General features: G+C 45.3%; 1 protein-coding gene across 12 annotated transcripts in view; it reads right to left on the bottom strand.

Moving 5' to 3' along the window:
* The window catches only part of CPNE8 (copine 8), a 285586-nt gene that overhangs the window by 17059 nt on the left and 253492 nt on the right, over positions 1–15035 (bottom strand). For 8 of the 12 annotated variants that reach the window (XM_043551226.1, XM_007056421.4, XM_027818854.3 and 5 more), the window contains one exon: positions 10771–10844. In XM_043551226.1, the coding sequence (XP_043407161.1) occupies positions 10771–10844 (74 nt within the window). Of the gene's footprint in view, positions 1–9835; positions 10427–10765; positions 10845–15035 lie in introns of those variants that run through there. The other 4 variants (XR_005223777.2, XM_037889103.2, XR_005223778.2 and 1 more) reach the window with 3 other exon arrangements.

The following is a 15035-nucleotide window of genomic DNA, read 5'->3' on the forward strand; positions in this document are numbered from 1 at the left end:
AGCAGGAGCAAGTGTTGAATCTCCAGTAAATTTGCCCTTCCTAATGCAAATGGAACAATTCTTAGAGGGTGTTCCTGAGGAAATAGAAAGATACATCCTAGATGGGAAGCCCAAAACTGTAATCGAGGCAGGAGAAATTGGAGCCAGATGGGTGGAGGTGGCAGAGAAGAAGAAAACTGGTCGCAGTTGGAGCGGGGACCAGAAGGGACAACCCCAGACCACACCCTATTACTGGGGGCCGCCCAAGGCCCCACCTACTTCCCAAAGAACCCTCCAGACACCTTACCGTCCCACCACCCCGTTCTCCAGCAACCCACCTGGCCCCAGTGACCCGTCAGCTGGACGATGCTTTAAATGTAAAGAGCTGGGGCATGTAAAGGCCAACTGCCCCAAGAACCCCAACAGATTACAGTTCATTGCACCGGAATCACACCAAAGATCCGCAGGCCCAGATACCTCCCAGATACCCTTGGAGCGGAGGGAAACTGTGAGTGTGGGCAGGAAGAAGGTCACCGCGTGGAGGGACACCGGAGCACAAGTGTCAGCTATCCATGCTTCCTTAGTGGACCCCAAATTAATCAACCCAGAGATCCAAGTGACGATTCAACCCTTCAGGTCCAACTCTTTCAATTTCCTACAGCCAAGTTGCCTGTCCAGTACCAGGGCTGGTCAGGAACGTGGACTTTTGCAGTCTATGATGATTATCCCATCCCCATGCTGTTGGGGGAAGACTTGGCCAATCATGTGAAGCGGGCCAAGAGGGTGGGAATGGTCACCCGCAGCCAGGCTAAACAAGCCGTGAGGCCTAGCTCTGTTCCGGAAACTTCTATCAGGACCTGGTCAGAGGTGATGGACCTGGACCCCAGGCCAATGTCTGCAACAGCAGTAGTGGATCCAGTCCCAGAGACCCAGATGGAACCAGTCCCAGAACCGGAACCAGCGGAACAACCAGCACCAGACCCATTGCCAGCACTGAATCCAGTACTTGCAACCTCAACACCAGAGGGCCCCACCGAACCTGAACCAGCAGCAGCCCATAACCCTACACAAGAGGCTCAGCCGGAGCCTGAACCCCAACATAGTGTCCCAGCGGAGAGCGGTTCACAGTCAACAGAAACAGCCCCATCCCCTACATCGCTTCCAGAGGGACCAACCATAGGTCCACAATCCAATGAGGAACTGATGTCTCCAGCATCAAGGGAACAGTTCCAGATCAAACGGGAAGCAGATGAAAGCCTCCAGAGAGCTTGGACGGCGGCAAGGAGCAACCCACCGCCTCTCAGCTCTTCTAATCGATCCAGGTTTGTTGTAGAAAAAGGACTTTTATACAAGGAAACTCTTTCTGGTGGACACCAGGAAGACTGGCATCCTCAGAGACAGTTGGTAGTTCCAACTAAATACCGGGCCAAGGTCTTGAGCTCAGCCCACGATCATCCTAGTGGCCATGCTGGGGTGAACAGGACCAAAGACCGTTTGGGGGGGTCATTCCACTGGGAGGGAATGGGCAAGGATGTTTCTACCTATGTCCGGTCTTGTGAAGTATGCCAAAGAGTGGGAAAACCCCAAGACCAGGTCAAAGCCCCTCTCCAGCCACTCCCCATCATTGAAGTTCCATTTCAGCGAGTAACTGTGGATATTCCGGGTCCTTTTCCGAAAAAGACACCCAGAGGAAAGCAGTACATACTGACTTTCATGGATTTTGCCACCCAATGGCCGGAAGCAGTAGCTCTAAGCGACACCAGGGCTAAAAGTGCGTGCCAGGCACTAGCAGACATTTTTGCCAGGGTAGGTTGGCCCTCCGACATCCTCACAGATGCAGGGACTAATTTCCTGGCAGGAACTATGGAAAACCTCTGGGCAGCTCATGGGGTAAATCACTTGGTTGCCACTCCTTACCACCATCAAACAAATGGCATGGTGGAGAAGTTTAATGGAACTTTGGGGGCCATGATACGTAAATTCGTAAATGAGCACTCCAATGATTGGGACCTAGTGTTGCAGCAGTTGCTCTTTGCCTACAGAGCTGTACCACACCCCAGTTTAGGGTTTTCCCCATTTGAACTTGTATATGGCCGTGAGGTTAAGGGGCCATTACAGTTGGTGAAGTAGCAATGGGAGGGATTTACACCTTCTCCAGGATCTAACATTCTGGACTTTGTAACCAACCTACAAAACACCCTCTGAACCTCTTTAGCCCTTGCCAAAGAAAATTTACAGGATGTTCAAAAAAAGCAAAAAGCCTGCTATGATAAACATGCCAGACAGCGTTCCTTCAAAGTAGGGGACCAGGTCATGGTCTTAAAGGCACTCCAGGCCCATAAAATGGAAGCATCATGGGAAGGGCCATTCACGGTCCAGGAGCGCCTGGGAGCTGTTAATTATCTCATAGCATTCCCCACCTCCAACCAAAAACCTAAGGTGTACCATATTAATTCTCTAAAGCCCTTTTATTCCAGAGAATTAAAGGTTTGTCAGTTTACAGCCCAGGGAGGAGACGATGCTGAGTGGCCTGAAGGTGTCTACTACGACAGGAAAAGTGCTGGTGGTGTGGAAGAGGTGAACCTCTCCATGACCCTTGGGTGTATGCAGCGACAGCAGATCAAGGAGCTGTGCACTAGCGACGCGCCAACGTTCTCAACCATCCCAGGACTGACTGAATGGGCATATCACTCCATTGACACAGGTAATGCTCACCCAATTAAAGTCCAACCTTACCGGGTGTCTCCTCAAGCTAAAACTGCTATAGAACGGGAGATCCAGGATATGTTACAGATGGGTGTAATCCGCCCCTCTGGAAGTGCATGGGCATCTCCAGTGGTTCTAGTTCTCAAACCAGATGGGGAGATACGTTTTTGCATGGGCTACCGTAAGCTAAATGCTGTAACTCGCCCAGACAACTATCCAATGCCACGCACAGATGAACTATTAGAGAAATTGGGACGGGCCCAGTTCATCTCTACCTTGGACTTAACCAAGGGGTACTGGCAGGTACCGCTAGATGAATCCGCCAAGGAAAGGTCAGCCTTCACCACACATCTTGGGCTGTATGAATTTAATGTCCTCCCTTTCAGGCTGCGAAATGCACCCACCACCTTCCAAAGACTTGTAGATGGTCTCCTAGCGGGATTAGGAGAATATGCAGTCGCCTACCTTGATGATGTGGCCATATTTTCGGATTCCTGGGCAGAACAACTGGAACATCTACAAAAAGTCCTTGAGCGCATAAGGGAGGCAGGACTAACTGTTAAGGCTAAGAAGTGTCAAATAGGCCTAAACAGAGTGTCTTACCTTGGACACCAGGTGGGTCAAGGAACTATCAGCCCCCTACAGGCCAAAGTGGATGCTATCCAAACGTGGCCTGTCCCAAAGTCAAAGAAACAGGTTCAATCCTTCTTAGGCTTGGCCGGTTATTACAGACGATTTGTACCGCACTACAGCCAAATCGCCGCCCCACTGACAGACCTAACCAAAAAGAAACAGCCAAATGCTGTTCAGTGGACCGAAAAGTGTCAGAAGGCCTTTAACAAGCTTAAAGCAACACTCATGTCTGACCCTGTACTAAGGGCCCCAGACTTTGACAAACCGTTCCTAGTAACCACAGATGCATCTGAACGTGGTGTGGGAGCAGTTTTAATGCAGAAAGGACCTGATCAAGAATTCCACCCTGTAGTGTTTCTCAGCAAAAAACTGAGAGGGAAAGCAACTGGTCAGTCAGTGAAAAAGAATGTTACGCCAGTGTCTACGCCCTGGAAAAGCTACACCCATATGTTTGGGGACAGCGTTTCCACCTGCAAACCGACCAGGCTGCACTACAGTGGCTTCATACTGCCATGGGAAATAACAAAAAACTTCTTCGGTGGAGTTTAGCTCTCCAAGATTTTGATTTCGACATCCAACACATCTCTAACTTCTAACAAAGTGGCTGATGCACTCTCCCGTGAAAGTTTCCCAGAATCAGCTGGTTAAAATTGTCCTTGAGATGTGGAAAATATTGTTAGTCTTTATGTACTTGGTAGTATATTTAGAGATACATGTGTCTTATTAACTCTGTTTTCCTAGAGCTCCAGGAAGAAATCCCAGCCAGTGTTTCACCCTAGCTGAGATTTGGGGGGGCGTGTCATAAATATAAAGGGAAGGGTAAACCCCTTTAAAATCCCTCCTGGCCAGAGAAAAAATCCTCTCACCTGTAAAGAGTTAAGAAGCTAAAGGTAACCTCACTGGCACCTGACCAAAATGACCAACGAGGAGACAAGATACTTTCAAAAGCTGGGAGGAGGGAGAGAAGCAAAGGGTCTGTCTGTCTATATTCTGTCTTTGCCGGGGATAGACCAGGAATGGAGTCTTAGAACTTTTAGTAAGTAATCTAGCTAGGTATGTGTTAGATTATGTCGTCTTTAAATGGCTGAGAAAAGAGTTGTGCTGAATAGAATGACTATTCCTGTCTGTGTGTCTTTTTTGTAACTTAAGGTTTTGCCTAGAGGGATTCTCTATGTTTTGAATCTAATTACCCTGTAAGGTATCTACCATCCTGATTTTACAGAGGTGATTCCTTTACTTCTATTAAAAGTCTTCTTGTAAGAAAACTGAATGCTTTTTCATTGTTCTAAGACCCAAGGGTTTGGGTCTGTGGTCACCTATGCAAATTGGTGAGGATTTTTACCAAACCTTCCCCAGGAAGTGGGGTGCAAGGGTTGGGAGGATTTTGGGGGGAAAGACGTGTCCAAACTACATTTCCCAGTAAACCCAGTTAAAGTTTGGTGGTGGCAGTGGAAATCCAGGCGCAAAGGATAAAATTAATTTGTACCTTGGGGAAGTTTTAACCTAAGCTGGTGAAAGTAAGCTTAGGAGGTTTTCATGCAGGTCCCCACATCTGTACCCTAGAGTTCAGAGTGGGGAAGGAACCTTGACAACTTTGGACAAGACTACGGGCAGGAGCAGAACTGGAGGGAAGGCAGACCAGGGTAACAGGAAAGCATTTGTCAGTGAACCTGGGCTATTACTCACTTAAGGAACAAAAAGATTACTTTTTTGTTAGCTCTAGTTGCAAACAGGTCCACTTGGGGAGTTCCCCACGGCTGGAAAATGGACCTGGACACACCTGGCTGAAGAGACCACTCCTGGTGACCTGCAACAACTTGCTCAGGTGATGTACTTTGAGCCCCCAGAAGGTAAACAGTTCTCAGGTTGATGGAACTGGCAATGCAGAAATTCCAAAGGAGGACCGCCTCCTGGCATAACTTTGTCAAATGGTCTCTCCGTTGCCGATTTACATAGAATATGGCTGCTGTGTTGTCTGTGAGTGCCAGCAAGATCAACCCCTTCATATGTAGAAGGAATGCCATATGAGGTAAATGGATGGCCCAAAGGTCCCTGATATTTATATAGTGCCACAGGCCCCGAGTCTGAAGGGGAGCAAGTGAGCTCCCCAACCTAGAGCTGATGCATTTGTGATTAGAGGGAGTAACTGTTGTGGAGAGGCAAAGGGACTATCTTTGCAAACATTTGCAGGTTCTACCGACTAGTTCAGGGAGGACAAGAACTGAGCAGGTACTAGAACTACCATGTCTGTTTGTTGACAGGCCAGCGAGGCTAGTCAACCCTGCAGTTCTCTGAGGTACAGCCTGACACATTGCACCATATACGTGCAAGCTGCCATGTGCCCTAGAAGTTTGAGGCAATTTCGAACGGTGGTAACAGGGTGCACTTTTCGATCTAAAGCAATGACCTGCAATATTTGGAATGTCTGCTCCTACAGGAAAGCCCTGGCCTTTGTACAATCCAGGACTGCCACAAAATCCTTTGAATGGGCATCAGGATAGATTTCTTTATATTGATTAGCAGACCCAGCGCATTGAAAGTAGACTGAATAGTGTCTATGCTGGAGATAAAACTATCAACTGTCTTATCCAAAAAGAGCAAGGGACCTTCAAATGGGAGGTCTTGAATGGTTTGTTGCACCTCTAGGGGAAGACCTGATGACTGCAATCTACATAAATGCAGCATACTGATGGTGGGGAAGCCAAAGATCAAGCTGCAGAGTCTGCAGCATCCAGACTTGCTTGCAAATGAACTTCACTTCACAGCAGTTAACTCCTGCTTTGTCTCATCAAGGAGCTTGTCTTTGAATTTCAGGATATTATCTCACAGGCTTAAATCTTATCAACTCAGCAGAGTCTGCTGGTTATGATCCCAAGCTGTAAACCTCCTGTGGAATAAAGTTGAAGGGAGGTGGTTACAGAAGTGCTCAAATCTCTGTGAATGGACATATCTTCTTTCCACCCTTTTAGCAGTGGGAAATAGGGAAGATGGTTTTGCCATAAAACCTTGACAGGTTCCAGGATAGGCTCATTAATAGGGAGAGTAACCCTAGTGTGTGTCCTGCAGAGGCTAAAATGTCCACAAGCCTGTGTGACCTTTCTTGCACCCTTTTGATTGGATAGCCAGAGCTGCAGCCACCTTCCTCAACAAGTCTTGATATGAGCCCTGACATCATCAGGAGGGGAAGAAGTAGACCCAGTCACTAACACCCCATCAGAAGACAAAGATGAAGAGGCTAAGGGTTGTTGAGAAGGTCCCCCCTCCAACTCATCCACAGGAAAGTCCTGAGTGCATGGTTCCCTCTGCATAGTACCAATCCCCGTACCAGGGGAGGGAAGACAGTGACCTTACTGCAGACACTCCCAGTGCCTAGCTGACTTAGAAAAGCAGGAAGGAAGGGAGTAGAGAACCTCTAGGATGTGGAGGGAAGCCCCAAGGGATCCAAAAGGGCCACTGATATGGAGGCAGACCCAGCTATGTGCAGGTCATTGGTAATTAGAGTTCTGAGGCTGTGGCTGGTACTATGGTGGGTATGTTCGTGTCGAGACACATATGATCCGATCTTAGAGTCTGTTGAGGAGTTTGCTCCCTGAGGCCACGGTGAGGTTGACACGGTCAGTACCAATCAGCTCCAAATTTGGAGATGTGGGTACTGGTGAGATCATTGCTGGCTTCTCTCTACACGGAATCTACAGAGAGGAGCTACAACTGTAGAAGTCATCGGTACTTAACAGTACACAGAGGCTGGAGCCGGGACTGTGGAAGTGTGCACTTCTTCCAATCCCGGCACTGAGTGAGATTCCTGAACAGCAGGAGAAACTGGTACTGAAGGTTAAGCAACTCTCTAGCTGCCTCCAAAGTCTCAGGTGCAAAATGAACTGGAAAGGGCTCCTGAGTCTGAGGTACTGAAAGGTGCACTGATCCCTCAGGGATTGGTCTCAATGGACCCTTCTTGGGCTCTGGAGTCAGCACTCCATCCTGGCTTATTGACTGTCTGGGAGTGTCTCTTCTTTGAGTGCACCTCCAGGTCCTTACCTCGGCTTGGTGCCTTCACTGTAGACTTTGAAGGCCCAGTTACTCAGTGTTTGGGAGACTTACGTTTTCTCTTCTTAGGTACCTGTGACTAGGCTCTGCCTCTGAACTCAGAACAGAGTGAGCACTTCTAGCTGAACTGGACATGCTCAGTACCGGTTCTGAGCGGGAAAGTTCCGATGTTGGATGAAGTGCACACTGCATAAGTAGGTACTTGCGTCTTGCAGCCCTGTCCTTTTCTGATCAAGGTTTGAATCCCCTACAAATGTTACATTTGTCACTCACATGTGCCTCTTCCAGATACTTAGGCACCTGAGATGTGGGTCACTCACAGGCATAGACTTGTTACACAAGCGACAGGCCTTGAAGCCAGGAGAATGAGGTATTAGTCCACTAGAACCTGGTACCCAACTGGAAACCGTTAACCCTATTACAGAAAATTACTATCCTAAACTTATTCGTATATCTAAATCTATACAAATATACTACATGAGCCTGAAAACTAACTCTACGGGTACTATAGAGGTAAGACTTGCAGATGCAAAGACTGGAGCTCCAACAATCATCACTGGTGGAAGAAAGGAACCGAGGGGTGTCAGGGGCACCAGAGGGGGCTCACACTGCCCCAACAGGTACTGCTGGGGGAAAAATCTCTGACAACTGTGCATGAGGCATGCACATACCTACAATGGAATGGATGTGTGCAATCACTCGAAGAAAGCTTAGTTACTTTCACGTGTATAGTTAGGGTACCTACCAATTTCACGGCCATGAAAAATGCGCCACAGACCGTGAAATAAGCACTTAGACGTGAAATCCGATGTCCCCTTGTTCCTAGGAGTGCCCCAGCAAAGGGGACTCATAGCTCTGGCTGGGCTGGGGAGGAACAGGACTTGTCCATCCCTGCACAGCTACTCTCAGGGGTAGGGGGAGACCAGACCTGCCTCCAGGTGGCTCCCCCTGCCAGTGGCGTAGCCAGGTGGAAAAAACAGGGGAAGTGGAGATAAAAGACTCACTCCGATCTTTGGCACTGAAGGACCGCCACACCCCCGCCACCGCAATGCCGAAGACTGGAGCGAGTGAAGGACCAGATGCAGAAGTGCTGCTGAAAACCCGGAGCGCTGCCGGGTGAGTACCAGGGGGTGGTGCCTTTTTTTTAATCTCCGCTCCCCTGACCTGCCGCCGAAGACCCGGAGCGCCACCAGTCGAGTAAAAATTTAAAAGGCGACAAAGAATTAAAAAGGCACCACTGCTGCTCAGTGGGGGAGCGGCCGCTGCCCCGTTCCCCCCCAGCTACGCTACTGCCCCCTGCTGCAGGACGCTCTGGGACTGGAGAGCAGCCCCAGAGGTTCCTGGAGCTAGAAGAGACTTGTGGACATGGGTCCAATCTCCCCTTGTTCCTAGGATCGCCCCAGCAAAGGGGGCTCCTAGCTCCAGCTGGGCTGGGAAGGGAAAGGACTTGTCCATCCCCTGCACAGCTGCTTTGGGGGGAGGAGGAGTCCAGACCCATCTCTGGGTGCCTCCCCCTGCTGCAGGATGCTCTGGGACTGGGCAACAACCCCCAGCAGTTCCTGCAGCTGGAGGAGGCTTGTGGAGTTGGATTTGATCTTCCCTGTGCTGCTGGGAGTGCCCCAGCAAAGAGGGCTCCTAGCTCTGGCTGGACTGGGGGAGGGACAGCACTTGCTCTTTCCGTGCAGGGCTGCTCTTGGGCATCTCTCCCCGCTGCAGATACCACCGCATCCCCTCCTCTGTACTCGCTTCCTGTCCCCTCTCTTTGCAGCTGCCTGGGGAGGGGACATTGTACAGAGAACTGCCCCCGTTCCTGTTGCAATTAACTTATTTCAAGAAAAATAAAAAGTGAGGTACTTTGCAGAATTTTTTGATTGATACTTTACAGCAGCAAATCACACTCAGGACTCAACTCACTGATTGGTAGATATGGACATTGTGGAAGTTTTATAGTGTGCGGGTCTCGACTGTCTACAAGAAGATACATGCAATTACAATAAAATGAGTGTCCAAAGTAAATCAAAAACCTCAAAAATGATTACTGTAGTGCATCATGTGAAAGAATTAGGAAGCCAAATTCTACATGCCAACGGTGACAAACTATTTTGTACAAGCTGCAATGTTTCATTGGCTCACGCTGGTAAATAAAAAGTTAAAAAAACAAAAAACAAATTTCTTCTCTTTTTATTAAGACGATAGAGAACGCAGATCTGTCATTTAGCTAGAATGGAACTTGTGGATGCATTGGGAAGAGCTAATATACCACTGAAAAAACATGATCACCCAAAGCTGCATGAATTCATTCAACGGAATGTACAAAATGCCGGTTGTTTACCAAGTGCGAATATGCTATGACAGAACTACCTTCCAAAGGTTTTTGCTACACATTTTGAGGAGATGAAGTCTCCAATTAACTCATGTGAGTGTTTTGTAATTATTTCGGATGAGTCCACAGATGAGCAAGACAACTATGTACTGCATGTTCTGTTTCATTTTATTTCTGACAGGGCCGAAGGAAAGTGAACAACAGTGTTCGCCGACTGCATTTATTTGGATGCTGTTAACTACACTAGTTTCTCAAGCGGTTTCAAAATACAGTGTAAACTCTGACAACGTATCTGCTTTTATAAGTGACAATGCAACAATGTCCCTCCCAAGATGGTCAAGACTAGCAGCTAAGAGTCCCTGGCTGGGGCACTCCCAGCAGCAGGGGAAGATCAGACCCATGTCCACCTGCGGGAATCTCCTGCGGCAGCTCTGAAGTCCAGCTCTGAAGGCAGCACAGAAGTGAGGGTGAAAATTTTATGACCCCCCCTACTACAGGTTTGCAACACCACAAACACAATTCCCCTTTGGGTTGGGACCCCCACATATACAACACTGTGAAATTTCAGTTTTAAACATCTGAAAATGTTACATTTACCAATTTTCAATCCTATGGCTGTGAAATTGACCATAGTGGACCATGAATTTGGTAGGGCCCTATGTCTAGTGTTACAGACTGCAAGTGTAGTTTGACTTCTGTTTGTCTTTATTCATTGTTTACTCATTCCTAGGGAAGTGTTCCCTGTTAATCAGGAAAAAAGTGGAAAGACAAACATTAGTACAATACTACATTGTGAGGCTAAAACAGATAAAAGGTCATTATTAATTTTAATATATCATGTAGTTAGTCAGACTTGCTTGTCTTGATTTCATCTCTATATAATAACTGAATTATTAACATGAATTATGATACTAGGTGGTGCATACTTGTTTTGAACACTTTCTTCAATGGGAAATGCATCATCAACTAATAGCTAATGCATTCTTAAATTGTATATATCAATATCCCTAGTACATATAAAATACGTCAATTTGAACTATTTTTACTTTTATCAATGCACATTAGTAATAATTTTTCTCTCTCACCTGTACAATATCCCTTTCTGCATATTTTCCTCTTGAGGAGATTCTGACTACATCACCATCCAATTCTTCCATAGCTTAAAAAAAAAAAGTAGTTTATCCACTTGCCATTTCAGCCACCCAACAAAACTATGTTATCAAAAAGAAATTTTAGATCCTTCTGAACCCAGAGCAACAAGTCATCTTTCTTTCTATTAATTTAAGGCACCTCTTAAGATCCTCCTTTATACAAAATGTATAAAGGTACAACAGTTAATTTGCACTCTCCTATCATTCACGGAACAATCTGTTTCTTATCTTTATAGTTTTATTTACGTCTTTAGCACAAAATAAACCCTGGTATGGAAAGCCAGTACAAAACTTTTTGGATCATTTAAATCCTACCCCAACATTTTCTGTAGTCGCAGTAACATGGAAGCAGCACTGTAGCCAGATACCCAAATTTGAGTGTGGGACTCTCTTCTAACTCCCATTCCTTCAATTAACTGAACTTTATCGATAAAATAAATTTCACAAATTATTTCTATTTCTCTCTCAGGTAAAGAAACCTTTTTCCTTAGCCTTTGACATCTTTCAATATGGCATGAGGCAGGAGTGATTCAAACTTATATCTGGAAATGTAATGACTGCCATTGTCTAGTAGTAACAAGCTCTTGAAGATTATGATAGTAAATTGATTGTGTAACACTTTAGGTAAGGAATTTATTCAGTGTTTACATAATTTAATTTGACAGGTCATAATTGATTTGAATGTGAATATCTGCACCACACTAATAAACAATCAGACTCCACATGTATAGAATTAGAAAAATTAAAGTGATTTTCTATTCTAAAAAGTGACTAAAAATGGCACTACACTTTTATGGTCTCTCAATGATTTCGAGAGCAAAATGTACTTAGTTTACAAGTAATTTTTTTTTCTCCCATGAACTCAACCTGGAATATAAATTGAAGTTTGATTTTTTTTTTCTTTCTTGTGCATCAGAACCAGTAATAAGAGTTCTGCAGGTCAAAATCTGCTCTAAGTGACACCTGTGCAAATCCACTGCCTCTGATTCCTCAGACATTCATTTTTTCCTTTTTGATTTTTTCCATCAGTTTCACTGCTGAGGCTATCACTGCTGTATATATCACCTGAAGCTTAGCTGATAACAAAACTGAAGTAAAATACCATAAATGATTAGATACTTTTTGTAAACGATTTTCGTCTCTGCCGGGTCATAGTACTAAAGTCTAGGAAGATTAGAAGTTTTTTTCCTTCAACCATAAGTTACTTTTTTTTGTAAACTACTTCCAGAAGACATCAGGAAGTGCTGTGATCTTTGTGCTACCCACTGAATTGAGCTCCAAGTTAGAGTTTTGTGGCATCACATCTATTCTACATAGATGGATTGAAAAAACAGTTTCAAAGCTAATTGTACAAGTGTTATATTTTTAACGAGATGCACCATATTCTGAAGTCTTTAAAATACTCAACATTCTGGATATAATTTGGTTTGCAAGTTGTTCTATCTAGAACTGGTTGAAAGGAAATGTACTATTTTTCAAACCTGAAGTGTCTTACAGAAGCAAGTCCAGTTCAATGAACTTTTGATCATTCACAGACAGTGTTCTGTTGGACCTTGTAAGGTTCCCTGCCAATTCACCTAGTGGGTTGCTGGGGACTGGGGGCTTCTAGAGTCCAAGGCTCCAGGACAACCCTGCCATGTAGTCTGCCCTGGGACTGGGGATCCTGGTGTTCCAGGGACCATAGCAACAAAGCAGCCCCACCATGCAGACTGCCCCAGTACCAGGGACCCTGGGCTTCCAGGGTCTGTGGCTGAGGCAGACCCACCCTGTGGACTGCCCCACAGCTTCCAGGGTCTGCAGCTCTGCCATATGGACTGCTCTGGGACCAAGGATTCCCAGCTACCAGGGTCTGTGGTAGCGTTACCATGTGGACTTCTGTGGAGCTGGAAGCCTGGAAACACTAGAGGCTCGTGGCCTCCAGGCCCCTGGCTGCTGTGCTGGGAGCTTGGATGTCCTAGGGTGGGCTCCCAGGACCTGTGGCAGCCTTGCCACGTGGACTGCCCTGGACTCAGGGCTTCCAGATGCCTGGGCTAGCTGGCTCCCTGGGCTGCCCAAATCCCAAGTGGGCAGCCTAGGGAGTCTGCTGGCCCAGGCATCTGGAAGCCCTGAGTCCAAAGAAGTCTATATGGTGTGGCTCTGGGGCAGACAGACTCTGGGAGCCAAGCAGCTACTGACTGAAATTGACATTCTTGTCAGCTCCACTGCTGATAATAATGGTGAAACTGATAGTGTCAATCTCAGTCAGAGCTGCTGGTCTTGGGGGACATTTTGTTTGGGAAACACTATGTGCTGGTGTTTTCAGTGTTTTGGGGGATTTCTGGCTCATAAGAAATTTTGAAAAATTTGATTTTGGTCTGATTTGGAATGAATCCAATCTCTGAAATATCAATTTCACACTATCCAGAAAACCCATGTTTTGGACAGCTCTAGTTCTATCCTTTGATCAGCCCACAGCACTGGCTTATCATTTTTTACTCATAGCTGTAAATTTTATTTAAGTTTGTGGGTTCTATTTGAGAGAACTGCCTGTAGTTCCGTAACTGATGGTTCCCAAGTTCTTTTGCGGGGAGAAAATGCTCTGGAGATTCATCTGCTGGCTAATTAATAGCAGACTCTTGTTTTCAACTCACCCCTCCCTCCCCCCTGTTTAGGCACTAAAGAAAATGAAGAAAAATACTTAGTTTCCTCCAGTTCAGGACAGAAAGACACTCCCTCTCCTAGCAGAATAGTCTATCAGTGCTCTGCTACAATACATCCTCCTTTTTAAATTAGTCTAATCCTCATCCCCACCTAATATCAGGAAGCCCTTTTCAAGATTCATAGCAAATTTTTGAGTGATTAAAAGAAAATATAAAAATGGTGTAATGTTTCCTGTTAGTCCACATGTAGACAACCAGGTATTCATCACTGCCATATGGTTTAGTAAGGTGCATGGGGATTACACCTCCTGCAGGGCATGTATTTTGATCCTTGTGGTGCCCAGTGGTACCACTGGATCAGTGTTTCCAGGACTGCCATGGAGGTAAAAATGGGGTTGTTATTTCTGGACACTCAGTTTGTGTGAAACTTGATCGTAGGTACCTTATTCTGCTGACCCCTACTTTTTCTAGTCTTGTCTTATTGGTTTCATTATTGGACTTGAGTCCTAGGTTTATTTTCTCTTTCTCGGGTATAAGCCAACCTCTAATGGAGGACAAAATTTCTCCTATGAGCAGGTTATTTCATTATTGGCCACTTCAGGGTTTCTTGCACCTTTCACTAATGCATCTGGTACCGGTTACAGTTTAAGATAGAATACGGCATTAATTGGACCATTGGACTGCCAATAGGGCCATTACTTTGATCCTCTGACAGAGGATTATAAATACATTCTTTATTAGCGATGGTCACTTTTTAACTTGCCACACTTTTTATGTATTGTAGATACTGCAAGTATGGCTTCTTTTTGCTTGAAGACAAATGAAAACATATCCATTTTATACAAATATAGGCAGACATGGAAGGACTAGATGTTTTAATCAGTAAATGTCAATTTCACCACACACACAAACCAAATAAAAATAATAGTTCCATTGATAATCAAATTTTACAGACAGGCAAAATAAGAAAAATGTTGCTTGAGAACATATTAATATTTGATTTAATGATATTTACTTTGTATATTTTGATATCTGATATTGAAAATTTGTTTTAATGGTTATCAAGCTTTAACTTTTTGAATCTCAACATCTACTGTCATTGAATAATTATTGCCTGACCGCAACCATTTGTCTGACCATCCTCTAATTTATTGCAAGTATGAAAATTCAAATAGATAAAAAAAGAAAAAAAATGCTTAAACCCCATAATTCTATGCAACAGTGAAAATACAATTGATAAACAGAGAAAAAATGCTTAAAAACAAACATTGATATTTTCTGTTAAAATTATAACATAATTATAATCATATTAAAAAAAGTAACCATCGAGTTCTGCCAAGCCTAAATATAGGTCAACATTTTCTGGAGCTACAACTGCAACCTCAGGGCTGCAGTAGCAACTGTAGCCCCTGTTCTCTGGCTCTCTAAGGGGTCAAGGGATGATGTTCAATAGGCCTCATATTTGTAGACCAACTGGACACTTCTTGCTCTTCCCCTGCCAGCTCTGTGTTGAAGTGCTGATACCTGCCACAGAATATAACTTTGTAGAATGCTGGGGGA

Source organism: Chelonia mydas, chromosome 1 (assembly GCF_015237465.2).
Source record: "Chelonia mydas isolate rCheMyd1 chromosome 1, rCheMyd1.pri.v2, whole genome shotgun sequence".
Taxonomy (NCBI): Eukaryota; Metazoa; Chordata; order Testudines; family Cheloniidae; genus Chelonia; species Chelonia mydas.